Genomic DNA, 26,361 nt, shown 5'->3' with positions numbered 1-26,361 from the left:
TGGCATGCTCTCCGGCGGCCTCCGACCTTGGGTCTCTGGGGGGCTAACTCATTGTCAAGCGAGGCTGCGTCCAGCTTCCCGACTGCAGCCCAGCTTAGCCAGCTGACCAATTTCCTCCCCATTCTTACTTCTCTTCTGTCTGCATTTCCACCCTTTGGCCACAGCATTATTTCAAAATTCCCGACTCCAGGGGCGCCTGGGTGGCTCAGTTGGTTAAACGTCTGACTCAGCTCAGGTCATGATCTCGAAGTCTGTGGGTTCGAGCACCGCGTCGGGCTCTGTGCCGTGAGCACGGAGTCCTCTTTGGATTCTCTGTCTCCCTCTCTCTCTCTGCCCCTTCCCTGCACCTGCTCCATCTCCTTCTCTCTCAAAAACAAATAAACATTAAAAAAATTCCCGACCCTACAATTATTATTGTTATTTTCATTAAGTGTTAGGCCGTAAGCAGACCAACAGTTGGCTGACGCTGGAGGTGGGGGCAGGGGATGGGAGCCCAGGGGCCAGAAGAGCCTTTGCAGGACGGGAGAACCGGTCTGTATCTTGACCATGGAGGTGACTATACACTGTACACAAACTCCACAATTCATCAAACTGTACACTTAAAATTGGGGAAGTTTATTATATGGAAGTTATGCCTTAATAAACAAAAGAAGAGGAAAAACCGTGTTAGAAAGATTGTGTTATTACATAAAGTAGGCACTTAATAAATGAATAAAGGAGTAGTCGTGACCACAGTTAAAATATAGTTTAATAAAATCTTGGGGTGGGTCTTATTTCTCTCATGACGTGTGTAATATTTTAAAATATCTTTAAATTAGATTTTGAGAACAAAGCTGCTCTCACTACAATGCCCCCACTCAGCTCTTCTTTTTCCTTAATTTTTTTTAACGTTTATTTATTTTTGGGAGAGAGAGAGAAACAGAGTGTGAGTGGGGGAGGGACAGAGAGGGAGACACAGAATCCAAAGCAGGCTCTAGGCTCCAGCTGCCAGACAAGGGGCTTGAACCCACGAACCGCGAGATCATGACCTGAGCTGATACTGGATACTTAAATGACTGAACCACCCAGGCGCCCCATCAGCTCTTCTCTCCTCCTTCCAGGCAGGTCAGTATCCCCAACTAATTCTGGGATACGATAATCTGTTTTACTATTAGTGACAGCCCAGGAAAAATGGATAATCTCTTTTAGAAAAAGTATTTTCTTTCAGAATCTATGGAATCATGTGTTTATTCAACAAAAGTTGTCTGGGTTAATAATATGTTCTAGGAGCCCATACTTGGTACAAATGATTTAATGACAAAAATTGTTGGAGTTCCTGCCCCCAGGGAGTTAACAGTCCAGACTAGGGGTTTCTAAACGGCTTCTGGAGAGCTTTAAAAATGATAAAGTCCCAATGGGACCTAGGACTTTCTACTGGAAAGACATTTTTTCTGTCTCTGCTGGGAGGTAGGGATTCACTTCTATTTTTTTTCCATATGGAAAGCCAGCTCTAGTTATTGAATACACCAATCCTTCCTTCACAGATCACTAATGCTACCTCTGTTACATATACATAATGTTTATTTATTTTTGAGAGAGAGAGACAGAGTGTGAGCAGGCGAGGGGCAGAGAGAGAGGGAGACACAGAATCCGAAGCAGGCTCAGGCTCTGAGCTGTCAGCCCAGAGCCTGACGCGGGGCTCGAACTCATGGACCACAAGATCATGACCTGAGCTGAAGTTGGATGCCTAACTGACTGAGCCACCCATGTGCCTCTATATTTTTTATTTTGGGCCAAAATAACCTAGATTTACATCCTAACTCATTCTGCAAACGAAGATGAAGCTTTGAAAGGGTTAAACGACTCATTTCAGTTGTACTTTTATCGTCTCACAATGTTTCTTTGTTCTGCCTCTGAGGTGACCACCTCCTCCAGAACATTCTACCATTCTACCGCCCAGCCAGCGGTGATTCATAGCTCTCCATTAGCACCCCAGACCAGAGAATCTCCACCTGGCTTCCCAGCTTCTCACCCCCAGGAAACACACGCAGGAAAGCCAAGGCTCGCCCACCTTTGCAGCAGGAGGGGACGATTTATAAGCCAGGCTGTTTCCTAGGGTCACAGCCAAGGACACATTACCCACAGGACAGCTTCCCTCATCTTCAGTGATGAATATATTAGTAGAAGGGGGAGATGGGGAGTGAGAGGCTGATGATCCAACTTTGTACCTGCCTGAAATCCAGAACCCCCCCTTCTCCACCTCCCCCTAGCTCTTCCACTCAGAGGCAGAGCGACCCCTCATTGCTTGAGTTAAACCACTTAAAACTCATCACAGATGCTCGGAGTTTGAGAACATGATGCTTGCACATTTCTCTCTTCTGCATTCCCCACCATTAATCATACCTTGAAATCATAAATTCTAACACTGTGGAATAAATCTCAACCTCCCACCACAGCCAATCCTTACTGGGTCGGCACATCTGAGCGTGGGACAGACGCACTGTAATTTACAGAAAATGGTTGGGGGGCACCTAGGTGGTTCAGTCGGTTGAGCAATCCGACTTCAGCTCAGGTCACGATCTCATGGTTTGTGAGTTTGAGCCCCGCGTCAGGCTCTGTGCTGACAGCTCGGAGCCTGGAGCTTGCTTCGGATTCTGTGTCTCCCTCTCTCTCTGACCCTCCCCTGCTAGCACTCTGTCTCTCTCTCTCTCAAAAATAAATATGCATTTAAAAAAAGTTTAAAGAAAGTGGCTGGGCGTTTTCTTCTTCAACATCTGTTTCTTTTGCCTCCCCAGAAACTTAGTATTTGACTGGTGTAGTCATTTTGAAAGATCTATTACCCAGATCCACAGAAACTCAGACGAGGCTCCAGATCCTGGCGTGATTTTGAGGTCTTCCAGGTGGAAAGAAATTCAAGCCCAGCCCAGCCTCGGGCAGCAGTGTGTGGGCTCCCAGGCTCCGGGGAAGCTTGTGGGCTCTGGGCTCGGGGTCATGAATCACACCTCTCTTCTTCACTCTCCTGCCTTCCAACCACTCCTTATTCGGAGAACCTCAACCTTGCTAGTTTCTGCCCCACCAGCAGCTTCTCAGGCGGGAATTTCCAATTGTTTCCATCACCATTCATTAATCACCATATCACACAGGATATTGTACAAACGCCCCTGTGCTTTCTTCTCCCTCCCTGTCATCCTATCTCTTTGTGAAGGAAAACACAGGCAAGGAAAATAAGCTCAAAGAAAGGGATTTCCAGACACACAGTGGGGAACTTATTTGCTCCCAGATTTGTCAAGTACAGTTAAAAAAAATTTTTTTAATGTTTATTTTTGAGAGAGAGAGACAGACCGTGAGTGGAAAAGGGGCAGAGAGAGAGAGGGAGACACAGAATCCCAAACAGGCTCCAGGCACCAAGTGGTCAGCACAGAACATGACGTGGGGCTCGAACTCACCGACTGTGAGCTCACGACCTGAGCCGAAGTCGGACGCTTAACCGACTAAGCCACCCAGGCATCCCTCAAATACAGCTTAAAAGACTGACAAATGTGATTTAAAATTTTTTAGATGGGTTATAACCAGCTGCTCAATTCTGAGTGTGGTTCCCAGGGGGGCTTGGCTTCCTTTTCCTCTCTAGCCACTGCGGGCACCAAGCAGCTCCCAGCAGGGTCTGGGCACCCAGAGACACCTATTAAGGTGGATGATGCCATGCAGGAGAGCCCAGGATGTGGAGGGAGACAGAACGCAGAAGCCCAGTGGCATAACAGTGAATCAGCACGGCTGATCAGTCACAGCCTGCGTGGGAGTCGGATTCCCAAGCAAGCCCACAAGGAGAAAAGTACTTCTGGCCAAAACAGCCCTGTCCCCTGAGGAAGATGTCACATTGCGCGTCAACATCCCTCCCTCAAGTCCTCTGGCTGCGGCTGGTGTTGGCTCACCCGTGGCGCGGACCCTTGCTCCTCGGGGTGAGCACCTGACAACGCAGTGATTTGGTTTTAGAGGCCAGGCGGTTTGCAAAATGCATTTTGTTAAATTGCGGATGGTCCCTCAGAGCGTGGGAGGCTCAGAACATGAGAGCCCGAGGAAGTGACCCCAGCAGACGGGACACTCCACGCCTACCCTGTGGGGACACTCACATCATTGATACAATCCCTCCTGCTTTCATTCCTCGCAGGGAGCAGTTGCTGAATTCACATGTGCTCGCCTGCCCCACCAGACCCCCCGCCCCCCATAGTCAGTAACCTTAGGTGCCAAGGAAAAGGCAAGGTCTGCAGACACTGGGGGTCAGAAATTAACTGTCTAGGAGTGGGGGTCCAGGAAGGCTTCATAGAGGAGGCACAACTCAAGACGGGTCTTGAAAAAATAAATAGGAATTTGGCAGCCAGGGATAGCGAGATGGGTATCGGGAAGGATCAATGGAGGGAATAGCTGGTGCAAAGACAGAGGTATGAAGAACGTGGCTCGCTCGGGGCCACTCCATGGAGCTTGTTTTGGCTGGAGGCCCAGGGAAATGTGGGTAGAAGAGTCAGAGAAGATAGAGGCAAGGGACAGGCTGGGAAGGGTAGTGGTTGCGGCCAGGGAGTTTGGGCTTCCCCCAGTGGATCAGCATAACTTAGTAGCTTTGCAGAATGGTTATGAGCTTAAATTCTAGAATCTCACTGTTTGGGGTGGATTCCTGGCTCTGCCACTCACCGGCTGTGTGTCCTTGGGCAAATTCCTTAGCTTCTCTGTACCTCACTCTCCTCATCTGCAAATGGGGATAATACTAGAGCTGTTGTAAGGATGAAAAGAGTTAATGCCTATGAAGTGCTCAGAAAGGAACCAGGTAGTCGATCAAGGTTAGCTGCTGTTAAGGCGGACAGTCTAAAGCCCAGGGCTGGGCGGGGACGAGGGTGAGGCCAGTAAGGCACCTTGGGGCAAGCCTGAGGAGGCCCTGGCTCTCAGGGTTGTGCAAGCATGGAGGCCTCCTTAGATTTTCCACGCCTTCCCTGCCGGCCTGGCCCTATTCACTGCTTATCAAAGCCTTTCTATAGGTGTTGACTCATGGGATTCCAGCAACTCTTTGCAGCTCAAGGAAGAGACTTTCACTTCCCCATATTTCCCCCAAACACAGGAGGCGGCTGGGACATTCTGGTTGGACCCCGGCACCCCTGCCCCGTCCATTCTGCCACCCTGAGCGGCCCTCCTGGAGGCCACAAAGGTTGGTCAAGTCAACCAGCGGAAGGGAGGAGCTGCCCTTCCTTCCTCCCTTCCTCCCTTCCCTCCCTCCCTCCTTCTCTTCTTCCCCTTTCAACATTTATTTACTTTCGAGAGACAGAGCCCTCTCAAAGGGCAGAGAGAGAGGGAGATATAGAATCGGAAGCAGGCTCCAGGCTCTGAGCTGTCAGCACAGAGCCCGACGTGGGGCTCGAACTCATGAACTGTGAGATCATGACCTGAGCGAAGTCAGACGCTTAACCCACTGAACTACCCAGGCGCCCCGGGAACTGCTGTTTCTTCTGAGGCACAATGAGCTGCTGACTGACACCAAGGGGCTGGGCATAGCCACCAACACAACTATTTAATGGGCTCCACCATGGGGCGAGGGTGCCAGGCTGTCATACCACCAAATTCAGAGTCTTACTAATCCGTGGCCCTGGGGCAGTGAGGCCCTGCAGGCAGTGAAGGGGGTAACTGGTCCAGACCCCTCCCCATGTCCACCTGGCAGCAACCTGGCCAGGTCTATCTACATACTGGTGAACTGAAGGGACTGTCTTCCCAACGGTCCCCCACCGGCTGATCTGGAAAGAGTGAGTTCTCCCATCCACGTAAAACAGGACGCAACACAAGCTGCTGCTGCAGAAACTAATCAGTCTCTCTCCCAGGTGAGAAGCCTCTGGAATCTAGGCACCAGGCATGTCCAGGCGATAACTACAACGAATACTCAGTGAGTGTTCATTGTACGTGCAGCCTTCATGCTCGTATTCGGTAAGTATTTATAAATGTCCGCACCCGCTCCACAGAGTGGGTGTTAATATCATCCCCTCCTTCTACCAATGAAGAAACGGAGGCTTCAAGGGATTCTGCTCCGTTCTGGAGCATGTGGATACATCTGCGCATAAATCTCTCTGGGACTGTGGCCGTTTGAAGGCTTCTTGCCAACCCAAAACATGGACTTTCACATTTAACTCCAGATTGAATCAAAGTGCACTGGGTGAAGAAGGAATGATTTCCAAGAAGGCCAAGGAGGGAGAAAAAGTTGCACAATAACAGACTTTGAACGTGGGAATTGCAGAATTAAATAACACACATAACTCAGCTTCTAACAACTGTAAAGAATTCATGACGATATGTTCCAGTGCCGTAAGGCCGGTGTGAATCACATTTACATTTTATGAAATGTTAAAAGGATTCATTTTGTCAGACCCTGAAGTGTGAGCTACCACGACCGTGAAAGTCACTAAGGATCACAAGGATGGGTGGGGAAGAATCAAAGACGCAGATTCAAGACCCCGTCTGTATGCCTGCCCATGGACAGAATCAGGACAGGGGGCCCATAGCTCCCCTTTCCCATCTGCTAAATGTTTACAGGTGGCTGAATCTCCAATTTCTTAATGTTCCCGCCCTAAAGCTCTTTGTTCCAATGGCCCCACCTAACGGATTAGTTGTTCGTGTTCTTCTGATACAAAGGGAGCAGCAAGGGGAGCCCAGGTGGCTCAGTCGGTTGAGCGGCCCATCTGGTCTCACGGTCAGTGAGTTTGAGCCCCATGTCGGGCTCTGTGCTGGTGGTGTGGAGCCTGTTTGGGATTCTCTCTCCTTCTTTCTGCCCCTCCCCAACTCCTGATCTCTCTCTCTCAAAATAAATAAATAAGTAAACTTTAAAACAAAATGAAACTGGGGCCCCTGGGTGGCTCAGTCAGTTGAGCTTCCGACTTCGGCTCAGGTCATGATCTCGCTGTTCATGAGTTAGAGCCTCGCGCTGGGCTCTGTGCTGACAGCTCAGAGCCTGAAGCCTGCTTTGAATTCTGTGTCTCTCTCCCCCCCTGCCCTCCCTGCTCATGTTCTGTCTCTCTCTCTCTAAATAAATAAACATTTAAAAATTAAAGCAAAAACAAAACAAAAAAGAACCAGGGGCATCTAGGTGACTCAGTCGGTTAAGCGTCCAACTTCGGCTCAGGTCATGATCTCTCTGCCCAGTCCCCAACTCGTGCTCTGTCTTTCTCTCCCAAAGATAAATACACATTAAAAAACCAAACCAAACCAAACCAAACAAAAAAACACAAAGTGAGCAGCGAGATGGTTGGACAAGAACTCACACACAAAAGACTATGTTCTACAATTCCGTTTCTATCAAGTTCCAGAAGACAAAACCAATCTATGCTTGCGTAAGTCAGAGGGTGAATGCCCAGGAGAGAGGTATTACCTAGGAAGGGGGAAGAGGAGAATTCTGAGTTGCTGGAAGGGCACACACACGTATGTATGTGTATGTCTATGTGTATATACATATGGAAGATGTATCAAGCTGCATACTTAAGATTTATGTATTTTATTATGTGCCTCAATTAAACAGTTTTGAAGACTCAGAGAAACAATAGCTATTTGAAACTTGCTCTGATGAGAGGCTCAAACCACCCTCCTCCCATCCTTCTAGGAGGGCACTAAACCCTCCTGAGTCCCTCTGTGACTGCAGGGTGCTGGGCGTGGGGTCTTGTCCACCAACCATTCAAAGTCTCTGACCCCGTGGGCGCCTGGGTGGCTTAGTCGGTTAAGCGTCCGACTTTCGCTTAGGTCATGATCTCGCGGTTCGTGGGTTCGAGCCTCGCGTCGGGCTCCGTGCTGACTGCCAGCTCAGAGCCTGCAGCCTGTTTCAGTCTGTGACTCCCTCTCTCTCTGACCCTCCCCTGCTCACGCTCTCTCTCTCTCCTAGAAATAAAATAAAAAAAACATTTAAAAAAAAAAAAAAACAAAGTCTCTGACCTCAAGGTCCTAGGTTCTTGCAGAGAGTCTCACACTTTTGGCTCCAACAAACTACGTTTCCCTGATTCTGAGGAAGGAGGAGAAAGGCCTGTTGGCTTCTGAGTAAAGCCCGAGTGGTCTGGAGCAGGAATGAACTAAGTCAGGCTTGCGGAAGCAGAGATGTTGTGGGGTGTGTCCAAGACTTCCTCGGAGGCCAGGGTTAAAGGCAGACACACCAGTGCATTTACAAAGCAAGCCTTGGATCGTAACGTGCGTTCCCCTCTTTTTTCTTAATTGTGGTTAAAAAAGACAAATAAAAAAGAAAAGGGAAAAAGGGCGTCTGGGTGGTGCAGTCAGTTAAGTGTCCGACTCTTGGTTTCAGTTCAGGTCATGAATGATCTAGTGGTCTGTGAGTTCAAGCCCCACGTTGGGTTCTGCGCTGACAATGCTAAGCCTGTTTGGCATTTCTTTCTCTCTCTCTCTCTCCCTCTGCTGTCTCTTGCTTGCTTCTCTCTCTCTCTCTCTCTCTCTCTCTCTCTCCTGTCTCTCAAAATATAAACAAACTTTGAAAAATTTAGGAAAAGAGTATTCAGCCTTCTACACCCATGAATAAACCCCACACACTTTTTTTCCCCATTTGTAAAGTTGTGGTAAAGTAAACATAACAGAAAGTTTACCATGGTAGCCATTAAAATTTTTTTTTAATGTTTATTTTTCAGAGAGAGAGAGAGAGAGCGAGCGGGGTAGGGGCAGAGAGAGAAGGAGACACAGAATCCGAAGCAGTCTCCAAGCTTTGAGCTGTCAGCACAGAGCCCAATGCGGGGCTTGAAGCCACGAACTGCAAGATCATGAGCTGAGCTGAACTTGGACGCTTAACTGACTGAGCCACCCAGGCGCCCAGCCATGGTAACCATTTTTAAGTGTACAGTTCTGTGGCATTAGGTATCTTCACGTTATTGTGAAACCATCCATCTCCAGAATATTTTCACCTTCCCAAACTGAAGCTCTGTCCCCACTAAACACTAACTCCCCATTCTCCTCCCCCAGACCCTGGCGCCCACTGCTCTTTCTGCCTCTGTGGATTTGACCCCCCGGGGACCTCACATAAGTGGGATCATTCATCATTTGCCCTTTTGCGTCTCGCTTATCTCACGGAGCATAATGTAGTAGGCAGACTTTGTTTTCCTTTTTAAAAGTTTTTTAAAAATATTTATTTATTTTTGAAAGCGAGAGAGACAGACAGAGCGTGAGCAGACGTGGGGCAGAAAGAGAGGGAGACACAGGATCCGAAGCGGGCTCCAGGCTCTGGGCTGTCAGCCCAGAGCCTGATGCAGGGCTCGAGCTTATGAGCCTTTGAGCTGTGAGACCAAGACCTGAGCCAAAGTTGGCTGCTTAGCTACCTGAGCCACCCAGGTGCTCCCTGGGCTTTGCTTTTCCACCTGAGCATTGCTAACCATGGATTGGACTAACACCCAAAAATTGAGCCAAATGACTCAGGCTCCAAATCATACACACACATACTATTCACTTTGCGAGAAGGCTGAGAACGTTTTTTTTAAAGCGAAAAACAGTGTCAATAAACTAGAAAACTCAAAAGATGGCAAAAGGTTATGGAAAAAAGCAGCAAGAGCATTTCTCTGAAAAGTGGACAGTCGGTCAGAACGTCATACAGCCTGCTGGCCGCCAGTGCTCAGCGGCCTTGACCTTCCCCGGGCAGCAGACAGAACAAGGGCCACCGTGACCAGTGTTCGGACAGGCCCGCATTCCTTGGCGATTAGCAGGAATATACAAGAGCACTCTCTTGTCTGAGCAGAAGTCATGTGATGGTTAAACTAAAAAATGTTTCGTTTATTTTTTTTCTAATTTTTTTTAATGTTTCATCTATTTCTGAGAGAGAGAGAGAGAGAGAGAGAGAGAGACAGTGTGAGCAGGGGAGGGGCAGAGAGAGAGGGAGACACAGATTCCCAAGAAGACTCCAGGCTGAGCTGTCAGCACAGAGCCCGACACGGGGCTTGAACTCACGAACTGTGAGATCATGACCTGAGCCGAAGTTGGACACTTAACTGATGGAGCCACCCAGGCGCCCCCCATCTTACCTCTGTAAATTGCAGCTTTCTCGTCTGTAATATTTGGGCACAAACATGAACTACATGGGAGTTCTACAAGTACTGCAGTGAGACCGGATGTGTAAAGTGCAAAGAACAGGGCTGAGCTGGTGGTTAGGCCCTTATCTGGTAACGGCTACCGTCACTTCCATCTGCACAGAGGGGACCATGCCCCTGAGCCTCTGAACCTTGTGGTATGCAGAATTTCAAGGTGATCCCCAAGACCCATGCCCTGTGTGTACCCCTCCCCTTGAAGTGTGGGAAGGACTCCGAATATCAAGGCACATCACTCATGTGATTCAGTGATGTTGTAGGACTAGGTCAACTTTATCCTGGTGGGCCTGACCTAGTCAGTTGAGCCCCTAGAAGAGTCTGGGCTTTTCCTGGGGAAAGAGAATTGAAGTGTGAAAGAGATTTGACTGGAGGTAGATTCTCTGTAGCTCGTTTTAAAGATGGAGGGGGCCACATCGTGGGAAGTCTGAGTGGCCTCTAAGTGCTGTGAGTGGGGGTACCTTGGATTTACCAGCCACAAAGAACAGAATTCTGCTACAACCATGTGAGCTTTAGGACCCAAGCTCTTGATAAGAACACAGCCTGGCCAACATCTTTTTTTTTTTTTTTTTTTTAATTTTGATGTTTGCTTGCTTATTTATTTATTTAATGTTTTTTATTTATTTCTGAGAGAGAGAGAGAGAGAGGCAGCATGAGCAGGGGAGGGTCAGAGAGAGAGGGAGACACAGAACCTGAAACAGGCTCCAGGTTCTGAGCTGGCTGTCAGCACAGCCCGACGTGGGGCTCAAACCCACGAACTGCGAGATCATGACCTGAGCTGAAGTCAGACGCTTAACCGACTGAGCCACCCAGGTGCCCCAATGTTTATTTATTTTTGAGAGAGAGAGAGAGAGAGAGAGAGAGCGCGAGAGAGCACATGCACAAGTGGGGGAGGGCCAGAGAGAGAGAGAGGGGGAGACACAGAATCCAAAGCAGGCTCCAGGCTCTGAGCTGTCAGCACAGAGCCCGATGTGGGGACTGAACTCATGGACCCAAGATCATGACATGAGTCAAAGTCAGACGCTTAACTGACTGAGCCACCCAGGCACCCCAGCCAACATCTTGGTTTTAGCCTAGTGAGACTGAGCAAAGAACCCACCCACATCATATCTGGACTTACCAATATAGGACTTGTAACCGGATGGGGTACATCCGGAGCCAGGACCTGCTCAGCTGCTCGAGGAATGGGGTTTGGATAAGTACAGGGTTTTGTCTAGGGCACGGAACCTTCCCTTCTGAGCTGAGTTAACCATTATGCTGTGATCCCAAGTGGACACCTTTAATGGAAGTGCTGAAAGGTGACAGGGAGGAGGGCAGACGGGTGGGTCAGTGGAAAGGGGGTGCTGTGGTCAGGAGGGCTCACGGCTGCGCATCCCACCTGGGCTTGTGTGCAGAGCCAGAGCAAGAAGAGGGTCTGCAGATGCAAACCAGAAACCAGGGCAGATCTAGCGGGAAGCCTGGGCCTCGTGACTTGGGAGCCCAGAGGCGTCAGGCTGCGTAGGGCTGGCCAAATGGGAGGTGGCTTCCAGGAATGACGGCAATAATCTCCCTCCCCATCTGTTCAGCACCTGCTACGTGCTGACACTTCCTGTAGATACTCTTTAGGTAAACTGTTCACATTCACAGCTGGGAAGACACACGCCTGAGATCCAAATCCAAGACTGCCTGACGGCAAAGCCCCCGCGTGGCTGCTACTTCAAGATGTCCACCCTCAAGGTCACAGGCTGCTGGGCAGCCTGGGCCCAAGCGTTTGTCCCCCCACCCCGGCTAGAGAGGGGCAGAGGTCAGAGGGACCTGCTTCCATCTGTAGCATTCAATGGAAGTGTGCGTGTTTGCTTTTCCAACACCCACTCTGAATATCCACGTGCCCTTTGCCCTGGGGCTGAGCGATGGGCCCCCCTACCCCCGTGACCACAGACTATGTTCTGTAGGGAGGCAGGAGCCGTCATCCAAAACAAGACCGTCTGCCTAGTGTGAGTCCCTCTCTTGGCCTTCGTCTCGCCCCTCAGAGCCCTGATCCCGACTCTTCCTCATGAAGGACAAGTCCCAGGCAAGGGACGGCCTCCGTGCGTCCCGTCATCTGACATCTTCACCACCTCCCTCCCGCCCTTCATTCCTGCTACTCTGGCAGCCGTCTACACTCCGTCCATCCCGCTGTCGGGAGGATGACCACCAGCAGACTCACCCCCACTCCATCCTGGCTGCAACAGGAAGGACGGACGGAAGCAATGGGCACTACAGTCAGGCATGTCAGCCTTCACCAAGCGGCAGCTGAGAGGGGGGTGACGGGTCTTTGGGGGGCATTAGGTCTTACAGATACTTAACTGCAAAGGTCCAAACTCTTCGTGATGAGGGAGACCTAACTGGGAGGGTGTATCACCACCCCAGGAGGCGGGGCAGGCAATCGGGAACACAGCCTTCGGTTTGAATCTCCTGTTTTAAGGATTAGGGATTGGTACCTTTTGCTGTCATTTCCAGTATTCTTTACTCTTTTTTTTTTTTAAGTTTATTTTTTTATTCTGAAAGAGAGAGACAGAGAGAGAGAGAGAGCTGGGGAGGGGCAGAGAAAAAGAAAAATGGAGACAGGGAATCCCAAGTGGGCTCTGCACTGTCAGCATGGAGCCTGATACGGGGCTTGAACTCACAAAACTGTGAGATCATGACCTGAGCTAAAACCAAAAGTCAGACATTTAGGGACTTCGGCTTAGGTCATGATCTCACGGTCTGTGAGTTCAAGCCCTGTGTCAGGCTCTGTGCTGATAGTTCGGAGCCTGGAGCCTGCTTTGGATTCTGTGTCTCCCTCTCTCTGCCCCTCCCTACTCTCTCTTTCTCTCTCAAAAATAGTTAAACATTAAAAGAGTCACACTCTTAACTGACTGAGCCACCCAGATGCCCCGAGATTTCCAGCACTCTTAAAGGGCAGGGGGATGTCAATCCACATAGCCTGACTCGGAGAATAAGTCTCTGAATGATGCTCTCTCAAAGGACCACAGGTCAGGTCAATAAAGTGACTCCTCTGGCTGAGGCGCCTGGGTGGCTCAGTCGGTTGAGCGTCCGACTTCGGCTCAGGTCATGATCTCGCGGTTTGTGGGTTTGAGCCCCGTGTCGGGCTCTGTGCTGACTGCCAGCTCAGAGCCTGGAGCCTGCTTCGGATTCTGTGTCTCCCTCTCTCTCTGACCCTCCCCTGCTCACGGGGTCTCTCTCTTTAAAAAAAAAAAAAAAAAAAAGTGACTCCTCTGGTAAACAGGGTAAGGCCAGAGGAAAACGGACCAGCAAAGGAAGAAGGCTGCACACTCCAGGAAATCTGTGGGGCCAGACGATGCGTGCTTTTCTCCCCCACAGGGGCTACCACAGTCCCCAGGAGGCATGATGTCCACAAGGAGGGTCATTATGGAATATGTTACATCAGAGGATGGCGATTATGGAAGGCGTTACATAACAAGATCAACCATTACGGAAGGCGTCTCATCAACAAGGAAGGTCACTATGGAAGGTACGTTGTCAACAAGAACCGTTGTTATGGAAGGCGTATGTCCATGAGGATGGGTGCTATGGAAGATATTGACATGGAAGGTCTTAAATCAATGAGAATGGGAATTATAGGGGTCCAATCATCATGCAACGAGTTACATCAACAAGGATGGTCATATTGGAGCCTGGACAGTGCCAGTATCAAGACTAACCAGTGATTTTAAGATAATTATGCTAAAAGCTCAGGGACATAAAAAACAAGGTTGAAGGACCATGAATGTTGAGATGAGGGTTTTGAGGAGCCTGGTTCCCCAGCACGTCGTGTTGGCAGGTGGAAGAAAGAAGCAGATGGTTCGCACTGAAAGGGAGAGGGAGACTGTGGTTCAGAGCACTTTCCTTTTCATGAGCCATATTCCTTACATCTGGAGTTGGTCCTATTGCTAAGTGATATTTCCAAGGAAGGAAGGGAGGATGGGAACAAATCCAGGTAAAATCCCAGAGCAATGAAGCATTTAATCCTCATTCAACTGCATTCTGTTTTGCTCCCATAGCTGGTCTCCAGTTATAAATTATACATTGAAGAATCACTCTTTTTAAAGTTTTTATTTAAATTCCAGTCAGTTAACAGAGGTGCCTGGGTGGCTCAGTCGGTTAAGCATCTGACTTGGGCTCAGGTCATGATCTCACAGGTTCATGAGTTTGAGCCCCACGTTGGACTGTCTGTCTCTCCCTCTCTCTCTCTCTCTCTCTGCCCTTCCCCAGCTTGCATGTGCACTCTCTCTCAAAAATAAATAAACATTATCAGGGGTGCCTGGGTGGCTCAGTTGCTTAAGCGTCTGACTCTTGATTTCAGCTCAGGTCATGATCTCACAGTCATGAGGTCAAGCCCCATGTCGGCTGACTCTGCACTGACAGAACGGAGCCTGCTTGGGATTCTCTCTCTCCTCACCTCTCTCTGCCCCTCCCAACCCCCCCCAAATAAATAAATAAACTTAAAAAAATAAATAAGTTCCAGTTAGTTAACATACAGTGTAATATTAGTTTCAGGTGTACAATATAGTGATTCAACAATTCTATACACCACCCGGCGCGCATCCCAGCAAGGGCCCTCCTTAATCTCCATCACTCGTTTCACCCACCCCCACCCACCTCTCCTTCGCTCACCATTAGTGTGTTCTCTATAGTTAGGAGTCTGTTTCTTGATTTGCCTCTCTTTTTCTCCCTTTGCTCATTTGTTTTGTTTCTCAAATTCCACATAAGAGTGAGACCATATGGTATTTGTCTTTCTCAGACTAACCTATTTCATTTAGCATAATACTCTCTAGCTCCATTCATGTCATTGCTAATGTCAAGACTTCATTCATTTTTAAATCTTCATTCAAATTTATTCATTTCATTTTATGAAGTCATATATTTATGACTTCAGTCATAGTATACTGAGTAATATTCCACTGTATATCTACACCGCATCTTCTTTATTCATTTGTCAATCGATGGACACCTGGGCTGTTTCCATATTTCAGCTATTGTAGATAATGTCACTATAAACTTCAGGGTGCTTGTATCCCTTTGAATTAGTATTTGCGTATTCCTGGGGTAAATACCTAGTGGTGTGATTGTTTCATCATAGGGCAGTTCTATTTTTAACTTTCTGGGGAACCCCCACACTGTCTTCCAGAGCGGCTGCACCACGCACACAAGGGCTCCCCTTTCTCCGCATCCTCATCAACACCTGTTGTTTCCTGTGTTGTTGATTTCAGCCAATCTGTCAGGTGTGAGGTGGTATCTCATTGTGGTTTTGACTTGCATTTCCCTGATAATGAGCGATGTAGAGCATCTTTTCGAGTGTCTGTTGGCCATCTGGATGTTGAAGGATCACCCATAATTACATGTTTTCCAGAGAGTGGATCACTTAGCAAGTTGTCTTTTTCAGAGATGGTGGGAGAATGTTCTTGTGATATCAGAACAACACAGTAGGATTATTGATGATGAATGACGGAGGCTCACTTCCACTCCCAGGCCAGCTTCATGGTTACTGTGAGGTCCCACAGACCTCAGACATCAGGAAAACACGGTGTCCTCTGCCTTCTCTCTTCCTGTCTATGAAAGCTATTCTCCATCCCCAACCTTTATGGCAGTTTTTATACATATATATCTTTGAAGAGTACTTATTACCTTGGACAGTGTCTCAAACTCATGCTTTCGGGGGCCCAGGCAAGCAATGGAAACAAGAAAAGCCAACACAGTTTCTTTGCTAATTCAGACAGTACCTGATTTACTGAACACTTTGGAAGTCAGATTTTTTTCAAATCAAATCCAACAGAACTGAGCCAAGCACTCTAAGCCACCCATTTGTGGCCCCCAGTTCACATGTTTGAAGGCACTGGCATTTCCTACCTCTGCATGTCCACCGTCTAGCATACGGGGCCTCCATCATCTGTGGAATGGGTGGGGTTTATTACCAACTGGCCTAAGACTAGACTAGATCTTTCAAAGATTTTCCAGGCAGAAACCAAATTCTCTAGGCCTGCTCATGCTACGTTCTGAGTGGACAGGAAGGAAGCACAGCAATTTGCTCTTCTAGAAAAGTTGCTCCAAGTGGAGAAGGCAGCGTTGGTCATTAGTTCCCCAATTCCTAGTAACTTAATACTTCTATCCTGTTCCTTCCACACAACCAAATTCCTGCAGGGAGCAACTGTAGACTTTTTGAAGACAGTATCTGCATTCATGATATCTGTGTTTTTATTAAGCAGAATTGTTGATTGCTATACTCATACCTGCCTTTTAATTTTTTAAGATATTTTTTAACTTTAACTAGTTTAATGTTTATTTTTTTTTTTTTGAGAGACAGAGAAAGGCAGAGCATGAGTAGGGGTGGGGGTGGGGGAGCAGAGAGAAGGAGACACAGAATTAGAAGCCGGTTCCAGGCTCTGGGCTGTCAGCACAGAGCCCAACACGGGGCTCAAACCCATGAACAGTGAGATCATGACCTGAGCTAAAGTCAGACACTCAACCGACTGAGCCACGTAGGTGCCCCAAATTTAAAACTATTTTTAAGGCAAAACTTTGGTGATAGAAGGCAAAAGGCAAATCAGAGGTTGCCCAAAGACTGACGACAAAGGGGTCTGGAGGAATTTTGCAGGGTAGCAGGAATGTTGAGTCATGCATCTGACACGATTCACTGAATAAGGCCATTGAGATTGCTGAATCTTGTGTTATGTATACCTTTTTTGTTAAGTTTATTTATTTTGAGAGACAGAGGGAGAGAGCATGAGCAGGGGAGGGGCAGAGAGAGAGGGAGAAAGAATCCCAAGCAGGCTCTGCACTGTCAGCGCGGAGCCTGACACGGGGCTCGAATTCCCGGACCGTGAGATCACCACCTGAGCCTCAACAAAAGGTCAGACACTTAACTGACTGAGCCACTCAGGTGTCTCTGTATATCTTAATAAAAGTGAAAAAAATATGTTTTGCATTTAGATAAATAGTACATGAAACACAAAGTAAAAAAGCAAAAAAAAAAAACCCAAAAATGAGGTTTGACCAGTAAAAGTCTCACTCTCATCTTCTCGACTGGTGTTGTTGCCAGGGGCAACTCCCATACCAGTCTGTGTGTGTCCTTGTACAGGACATCTATGAGTATGCAAGTATATACCTGTAGGCCACCCCTATTTTGTTTTATTTCATTTCCTTTGGCCAAAAGGCAACATGCTTTACTCACTGTTCTGAACCTTATGTTTTCCTCTCCGTCATGTATCTTGGGGGTCATTCCACATCAGTGCACGAGAGCTACCCAATTCCATCATATGGCTGTGTAGCATCCACTGTTGGGATGTGTCATAATTTATTTAACCAGGCTTCTAACCATGCATATTTGGGTTCTTTCCAGTCTCCAACAACCAGACAAGGAGCAGAAGATGCTTACCTAGAATTTCAAGGTGCCGGCGGGGTACACCTTCCCTGGGGCCCAGGTTCCTGGTGACACCGTGGATTGTACTCCCCGCACAGGGAGAGACCAGGGAAGCTGCAAGATGTTAATGCAAGCGCTTCAGCCCCACTGGGTTGGGCCGGGCTTCTGCGAGATGGCCCAGGCACCGTTTACAATTTGAAAGCCGTCTTCTGTGTTCGGACAAGTTGAGAACTTGCTCTTGACAGGTTTAGCCCAAGGCTGAAGTGCCTGATAAGACTGTCAGCAGCTTCTGGGCCTGTTGAGCAATCCTCCATCTCTCGGAGGGGATGAAAGGCAGCGGTGCAGCTTGGCTTTCACGGCTTGGCACCCCCCACCCGGTCTCGGCGTAGGACACCTGCTCACAATCCTCAGAAGCCTACTGGGGTGTTCCCATTCATGTCTCAGAGTAATTGGGCACGGCATTTAAGTTCCAGAAAACCTGTCTGGTCGGTTCCTTGGTTAACAGGAAGTGTGTGTGTGTGTGTCTATGCTCGCTTGCAAACAGTTTTTAAAAACTTGTGCTAGTGTCATTGAAGACAACTTCTTGCAGTTTAAAAAGAAAGTGTTTATTTATTTTGAGAGACAGAGGGAGAGAGGAGAGAGAGGAGAGACTGAGTGGGAGAGGGGCAGAGAGAGACACGGGAGAATGAGTGGGGGAGGGGCAGAGAGAGAAAGAGGGAGAGAGAGAATCCCAAGCAGGCTCCGTGCTCAACGTCGGGCTCAGTCTCACCACCGGAAGTTGTGACCTGAGCCAAAATCTGGAGTTGGGTACGTAAGCGACTAAACCACCTCCGTCCCCCAACTTCTTTGAGTTTTTAATCCAGCAGCTTCTCTTCTAGGAACTTCCCCCAAGATGCCCTCACACGTGCCCAAAGGCAACTGCGCTGGGAGAGTAACCAAAACAGCGTGGTAGCAGCAGCCTGAGAACAACGTCAATGCCTCCTACAAGCGACCAGGTGATGCAGACGCGGGCCTGGCAGCTCGGTCCAGACTGGCTGCTGCTGCCGCAAATCTCCAAGTTCTTCTCGGACTCAGCTCCAATTATCAAACAAAATGGCAATTCTCACTCACCAAGGAATGTGTTTTAGGCCAGAGCGTCGTGCTGAGTGACTTACAGCCGTTATTTCATTCGGACCTCCAGCCACCCATGAGGTGCTGCGGTGTGTGTCCTTGTTTGGAACCGAAGCCACAGTCCCAGGGAGGCTAAGTGACCAGCCCAAGTTGTCTAGCTAAGAGGTGGTGGAGTCAGGATTTGAAGCAAGCTTTGTGCTATCCCAGCGCCTGTCTGAATGGATGGCTTCCAAAAAGTTCCAAGTTGTTCTCGGGTTCAACGTTGCTTTGGCTGCACATCTTTGTTTGAAAGAGCCTGATGTTCTGGCCACGGGATCGGTCGTGCAAGATAAGGCATCTGTTGGGATGGACCGGCAGGTGCCTGGACAGACACCATCTGAGCCCTGCTCCCAGATGAACCGCACGCCGTCAAGAGCTGCAGAAGGGTCCTCACGGCTCCAAGCATTCTGTGACATCGCACATGGCCAGTGGCCGACCCCAAACCTCAAACGGCAGCTTAGTTTAAACTCCATGTAATTTGGGACCGCATAAAATTTGATGAAACTCATCTGGAGATCGTCTTTTATCATCCTAGACAGAGGCAGCAGACGGGTACCTCGTCTGTTTTTGTAGAAATGGCACCTTTCACCCTGAAGTCTCTGATCTTCTGTCATTGAGGGTCAGAAGTATCTACACTTCACTTAAAACTTAACGAAAGCTACATTGGGGTGCCTGGGTGGCTCAGTTCGTTGAGCGTCTGACTTTGGCTCAGGTCACGATCTCGCGGTTCGTGAGTTTGAGTCCCATGCTGGGCTCTGGGCTCTGTGCTGAGCCTGGAGCCTGCTTCGGATTCTGTGTCTCCCTCTTTCTCTGCCTGTCTCCCTCTCTCTCTGCCCATCTGCCTGCTCATACTCTGTCTCTCTCAAAAATAAACATTAAAAAAGCAAGCAAACAAACAAAAAGCTACATTATTTGTGCATATGGAACAAGGTATTTAATTTATTCTTTTAAGGTATTTCCAAATTTATTACTGAAACATGTTCACATGCTGAAGCGAAGTGTTTAATGGCCTCAGAGTCGTACAACTGAGTTGTGTGTCCATCTGGCAGGATAGACAGCTGGTCTAAGAGGGCAGCCCCTCCCCGGCAGTCACACCAGTGAGGTTCCCAGGGTGCTCTTGTCTTGGGCTCTCTCGGGAGAGAATTGAGAAGTGCATATTATTATTTTTCTTAATGTTTATTTATTTTTGAGAGCCAGAGCATGAGCAGGGGAGGGACAGAGAGAGAGGGAGACACAGAATCTGAAACAGGCTCCAGGCTCTGAACTGTTAGCACGGAGCCTGATGTGGGGCTTGAACTCATGATCCATGAGATCATGACCCGAGCCGAAGTGGGCTGCTTAACCGACTGAGCCACCCAGGCGCCCCTATTTTTTAAATCCAGTACCCGAAGAAAGAGAAAGTACTTCTCATTTCCTACAAGTTTGTGAAGTGAAGGCAAATTCTGATATTCTATTGTCTTCTCTCACAAATTCAGCATCACTATGTAGAGAAGACCAAACCAAACCAACCCGGTTAGGATACTGTGGGGCGACGTGGGTCAAATGGGGAGAACATGGGGATAACACAAAGTCCTTGTCACGATCATTACTGCTACTAACGAACTGTTCTTTGCACAGGAGGACTCCTACACCTCACGCCACTAGACTCACCAATGTCAAAGTCAGTAAGAACGAATGTAACCCGATGTAACTCAATGTAAACCCCCAAGGAGCTCCCAGAGCCCATATCTGTCTTCAGTCTTCTTGGGCATTTCATTCAAAGTCAATATTTAAAAGGAAACTCAAAATGTTTCTCTGACTAAAACTTACGGTTACTTTCAACCGGAAAAAAATGAAGGAAGGAGAAAACAGCAGCGCGGGGAGCTATAGAGCCTGGACTCCGAAACGTGTCTGCCCAGATTCACAGAGGGCACTCCTGCTTATTAGCTGTGACCCTGGGCAAGTTGTCTCACTTCTGTTACTCACTTTCCTCCATTTGTTCTCTGACGCTTTCTGTTCAAACTCCTTGACCCAGTAATTCCCTCCTCCGGGAAGTGCACCCACAGAAACAATTGTCTATGTGCCTAAAAAAAGACAACCCACAAATATGGCCACAGAAAGGACTGGAGACGACCCAGCAGTAAGAGGCTGTTGACATGACACGGTGTGCCCACGACTGGGAACATTATGTGGCCGTCAAAAAGAATGGCAGCCCCCATATGTTCTGATATGGAGTGAGCACGTGATGGATTGCTAAGCGAACAAAATCAAGAGGCCATCTCTTACTATATACCATGGTTATGCTACTGCTGTGTAAAGAAGGGATGTACAAACATTTATAAACTTGTGCATATATAGGCTTGCTCAGGAACAACGCACAAGAAACAAGGCTTTCTCTAGGAGAAAGCCTGGGGGTCCGAGGTGGAAGGGGACATACTTCTTCCCACGGATCCTTTTGTGCCATTTGAGTTTTTGTTACCATGTAGAGATGTTTTGAAGCACAGTCTTCAAACTGCTTGAATATTAAAAGCACATACACATCCCCAGAACAAATATGAACACAGCACTCAGTGTTTTGTTTTAAACATTAAAAATTTTTTTAATATTTATTTTTTGAGAGAAAGAGAGAGAGAGACAGAGCGTGAGTAGGGGAGGGTCCCCAACGCGGGGCTCAAACTCATGAACCTCGAGATCATGACCCGAGCATAAGTCAGACACTTCGCTGATGCAGCCAGCCAGGTGCCCTTGTCTATTTTTGGAAATGGTTGGGGGTTGGGGTTGTTATAATGTTTCCCGTATGAAATCGTGAGACAAAGGGCATCGGTTAGTGGGTTCGTGCAGCACGCGTGATTTTACAGAATGAATCCCCGATGGTTAACGGGAGATGGTCACACATAAAACACTCAGAAGGCGGCTGGCGCGGAGCTCAGGACATGTTAGCTATTACAAGCAGTAGTTAGTGAGTTTTAAAAATGATGTCCTGAAAGACAAACTCAAGGCTCCAAGGAGGTGAGGCAGGAAACTTGGCTCTCCTGGCTGGTTGTTAGATCATTGCCAGCTGCCTGGGAGAAGGTGATGGCTAATTACAAGGCTGTAGGAAGTGGTTTGGAATAATTTGTGGGATAGTTTTTATCATTTAGAATGATAATTAGAGGGTATAAACTGTTGTTAATCACTCAGGTGGACAGCCTTAGCCATGGGTCTTCCCTCGCCGGGGTCCTGACCTCCACCCGCGGCCCCACCCACCTTGACCACAATCATGAATCCTGACCAGCAAACTCCACCCCCTCCCCCATCCAAACCCGAGTCAGCCCTGCTTGACAAACCCACAGGTGAGGCTTGAGTTGTAAGTCAAGGGACTCAGTTCTGGGTGTGTGTGTGTGTGTGTGTGTGTGTGTGTGTGTGTGCGCGCGCGCGTGCGCAGCTGTATGTGTTTTAGCAAAATAATCACTTAGCTGGGGTGCTCCTAAGATTCTTGAATATCCACCAACACTGTTCAGACCCTGTTTGCTGAACCAGAGGGAGGAAAAGGCTTCTTCTTCCATAGATGTCATTGACATGAGTGAGGACAGCCTGCGAGTGAGGGGACCAGGCACTGGCACACGCCAGCCACAATGTACACCAGGACCACAGGGCGAGCTCTCCAGAGGCCACAAGGGAGGAAGTCTCCAGAGTCTGAGCGTTTTCTCTACACTCCATGCCGGCAATTCTATTTCCAGAATTTTAGTTGGACAGAATCGTCAAGAAAGGGCAGAGTGATTTGGGCAACAAGAACCCGGCTCAGAGATCGCAGAATGGGATAATCCAGCGTCTACTGTTTTATAACCTCAGCCACACAGAGACGACATCATTTCATGTCATTATAGAATCCACGCCACATCATTTTCAATGGCTTTTCGCTGAACAGACCTATCAAAACTGATATAGGCAGTCCCCTATTGTCGGACACGTTCTGTTTTTTTAGCAGGAAAAGTGGAAAACAGCCTAACTGCCCACCTGTGGGGGCTGGTTAAAGCCATACAACAGATGGTCACAGTTTTGGTTTTGTGCATACACACACACACACACACACACACACAAGATTAGACTGCACCAAAGTGCTTTGCTCACAGATTATTTTTTTTCATTTCGGTTATATTTATTATCAACTTTTCTACAATAACTATATATTACATGAAACATTTTAATAGTAGTTTTCAACTTCCTTCCCCTACATTGATAGCCTGGGAGAACCCCCCAGAAGAGCATGGTGGGGTAGGGTACAGTCTTCACACACAAAATGGCAGCATCTGAGGTGAGCCCTGAGGCTGCTGGGCCAGCCCCAGAGCACATCCTTAGGGTCAGCACAGCAGCCCTCTCTGACTCTAAATCATGAAAATCTGTGGGGGTGAGGGAGACTCATCAGCCCTACCGGTTACTCATTCCAGACAACAGCCACCAGCTCCTCATTTGAATCCAAAGAATGACGAAGACGGAGACGCATCCAGGGCCAGTGAACACATCATTTGATGTTTGCTCACATTTCTGGTGAAACACAATGGAGGCAAGAATGGGGTCACTGAACCCAGACTCTGGTATCTCAGCAATTCTTTTTTTTTTTTAATTTTTAATGTATATTTATTTTTGAGAGAGAGAGAGAGAGAGAGAGTGCATCAGGGGAGGGACAGAGAGAGAGGGAGACACAGAATCCGAGCTGTCAGTACAGAGCCTGATGTGGAGGCTTGAACTCGTGAACCGCGAGATCATGACCCGAGCTTAAGCCGGATGCTCAACCAACTGAGCCACCCAGGAGTCCCACTCAGCAATTCTTAAAAAGCCACTACGCTGAGGTTTTAACACGGTTATGATTCCAACTTAACCAGTCCTTCGCTCTTGGAAGTGGGAGAGCGCGCAGCTACACCAAACTCACGCTAACACGCCCGCATCAAGACGCAAACTCTCCCTTGCAGGTCAGTTCTGCAGGGACACCAGCTTCACGTTCACTAGGCTGTCTTTGTTAAGAGAGTTCAGGGGTTTAAAAAACAAATCCACTGTGTCGGCCTCTCCGGCTTTTCCCATCTTTCTGGACAGACTCCAGGAACTTCTCCAAGACCCCTCACCTGTCAGACCAACCCCAAATTGTCCGGCAAAGCAGCTGTCCTCTGAAATAGCTCCAACCTCCAAACGACTCAGCCCCCAGTTCTGGCCAGTGAGGTGGCCACACACAGCCAGTCCCGGAGACCACAGGAAGGCTGGGAAGTTCCTAGGCTTTTCCCCGAATCTATACCTGAACCATGAGGCATGGCTCCGACAGTCGAGAACTTCCTAGAAGGAAGGGACTGTGCTGGAGACCAAAATGGCAGCTCTCAGGGCCACAGGGAGAAATCAGACCTGTGAACAGAGGCTTGTTCAGGCCGGCCTTCATCCTTGTCATTAGTAATCCCTTGATTTACACCGTGCTCTTGCTGGGAGACTTCTGACTATCAAAGACAACCGGAAACATCTCAAAGGATTCTGAGTTTCAATACAGCTCCCAAGTGTGATGGACACCTGTTTTTCTCTCACATTTACACGCATTTTCACCTGCGAAATCACTCTCTATTCTTAAATGGATTTTTTTTCTTCAAAGGACATCTTGCAAATTCAGTCTTACAGTAAATTTGTATTACGGTAGATTTGCACACGGGCACAAGGTTTTAAATGAGGTCTTAAAATGATATAGGGGAATTGCAGTAATATGTCACCATGCTCTTGGAGAAAAGAACCAGGAAGCTTTCCTGTGGGTTTGTAACGACCGCAGTTGCCAGAACACCAAAGTTCACCACACCCGCTTAGTTTTATTCCTTCATTTAATTTACCTTAATCTGCCTACGCGTCAAACACAAAGGCCCTCTTAGGGGTAAGCAAAGAATAATCCAAGACCCCACTCACTTCCTGGATAACTTTAAAAATCACAAAACGTGTGCTAGCCTCAGGAAAGACTTCAAATTAAGTTCTTAACACGCAGAACCCCGGTTTATTTCTACGTTTTGATATACTTCCAGAGCCCGCAGGGCACCCCCACTCGCCACCCCCATCCCAGGCACAGGGCAAGCACCCGCAGCCGGGAGACTACGGTCCCGGTGCACAACCGGATCAACTGGAAATTCACACACGTCTCCGGAACGCCCCCTCGCCCACCCCCTCGCGGGGTCAAAGTACAAACACTACCTGGAGGCGCCGGGGGCTGGAGCGCAGGGCGCCCCTGGCACCGACGCCCGGAGCCTTCTCCAGCTTGGCGCTTTCATTTTCAAATTAACGTTCCCGAACTTCGGGAGAGCTAGAATGGGGCGTGCGGACCGGGAAAAGGGTGATCCCGCGCGCTACCGGAGCCAACCCACTGTTTTCTGGCCTCTTCTTCCAGCCCCAGGTGAGGAGGTAGAGGGTGGGCCAAGAGAGGAAGGCCCCCTCCCCACAGCCAGCCCCGGCGCCCCCAAAGCACTCAGGTAAAGCCCCCAGTGCACCGCAGGTCCCCGGGACTCGGCTGGGGCGCGCACTTCTCTCTTCTTGAGCCGTTGGCGCCGGGCTCATCACCCCCGGCCGCCCGGCTCCCCGCTCGGGGACACTCCCATGTGCCCGGCCTGCGCCCAGGGCGAGGTCGCTCGGAACCCAGGAGGGCACGGCCACTTCGCCCGACGCCGCGCGCCCCGGCGCCGGGCGGTTCCGGGGACCCCGCGCCGTCGGTGCATCGCGACTGCGTCGCCCCCACCCCGACTCAGCATCTCCCCGCGCGCTCCGCCCGGCGCCCGTTCGCCGGCCACCTCCACCACCCGCGCCACTCGCTACAGCCGCACGGCACTCACCGGCTCCCGGATGCGCGGCGCCGAGCAGCAGGACCCCCAGCAGTGCGATTGTGGCCCCGCAGTTCTGGCCGGCCATGGCTCCGGGGCGCCTCGGCCTCGGTGGGGAGAGCGGCTGCGGCCGGTGGCTCGGAGCGGTGGCCGCGGGCGCCCGAGCCTGGCACCGGCTGCGCTGCGCGCTCCGCCCCTCCCCGGCTAGCTCACCTGCGGGCTGGCGGGCCCGCCCGGACCCCGCCCTGCGCGGGGGAGCTGGAGCTGGGCCGGCCTGTCCCATCCGCTGTCTCCTCCTCCCCTTCCTGTCGCAGCGCCCGCCTCTCCCTCCCGGGGTGCCCCGGGGTGCCGGGACTTGTTGCCACTTTCCCGGGCTAGTCCTTCCTCTCAAGGCCGGGAGTGATCAGGTCTTGTCTACATGCGCAAAGGTCGCCTTGGGAGAAGCCGATCCTCTTTCCCTCGCTGTGCAGGCGACAAGGAGGCCCTCGTGAGCCCTGTTTTGCACGGGAATCCCATGTGTGCGTCACCCAAGCCCTGGTTTCTCCGGAGCTCGCGCCTCTGCTACCTGGTTTGGCTCACAAGACTTTAAAGCCGGGCCACCGCGCCTCTTGACAGAATTGCGAATCTGCGGCGCCAGGCTCTTCACCTGCACAGGGTCTAAGGCTCCCAGCGCCCCGGCCGCGTTACACATGAGGCGCACTGCTGAGTTCTGCTACCTGCCCAAGGCCAGTTAGTCATCATCCCCAGAGGCAGGACTTGACAGCCCAGGAAGGGTTTTCGACAAACAGAGTTGCTTTGAAGAATGCGTCAAGGGGTGGCCGAATGCATGAGGCGGGAAAGGGCCAAGAGAAGACATCTGAACGTGTCCGCAAGGACTTGTGTGTGGAGCAGCAAGTGTGTGGTCTGGGCATGAGGCATTCACACCGGTCGTTGGGCTGTAAAAGTCGATGGTACTGGGCTCTTTGCCTCCTCCCAGCTGCCTGTG

General features: G+C 49.5%; 1 protein-coding gene across 1 annotated transcript in view; it reads right to left on the bottom strand.

Annotated features, from left to right (window-relative positions):
* The window catches only part of CDCP1 (CUB domain containing protein 1), a 57,952-nt gene extending 32,366 nt beyond the window's left edge, over nt 1-25,586 (bottom strand). The window contains exon 1 of the mRNA XM_039228368.1: nt 25,389-25,586. Within this exon, the coding sequence (XP_039084299.1) occupies nt 25,389-25,464 (76 nt within the window). The 5' untranslated portion in view covers nt 25,465-25,586. The remainder of the gene's footprint in view (nt 1-25,388) is intronic.
* Between the last annotated feature and the right edge of the window lie 775 nt (nt 25,587-26,361).

The sequence above is a fragment of the Hyaena hyaena genome, unplaced genomic scaffold, assembly GCF_003009895.1.
Source record: "Hyaena hyaena isolate Hyena2069 unplaced genomic scaffold, ASM300989v1 scaffold_30, whole genome shotgun sequence".
NCBI lineage: Eukaryota > Metazoa > Chordata > Mammalia > Carnivora > Hyaenidae > Hyaena > Hyaena hyaena.
Note: the sequence above shows the minus strand (reverse complement) of the source record. Positions and strands in the feature narration are given on the sequence as shown.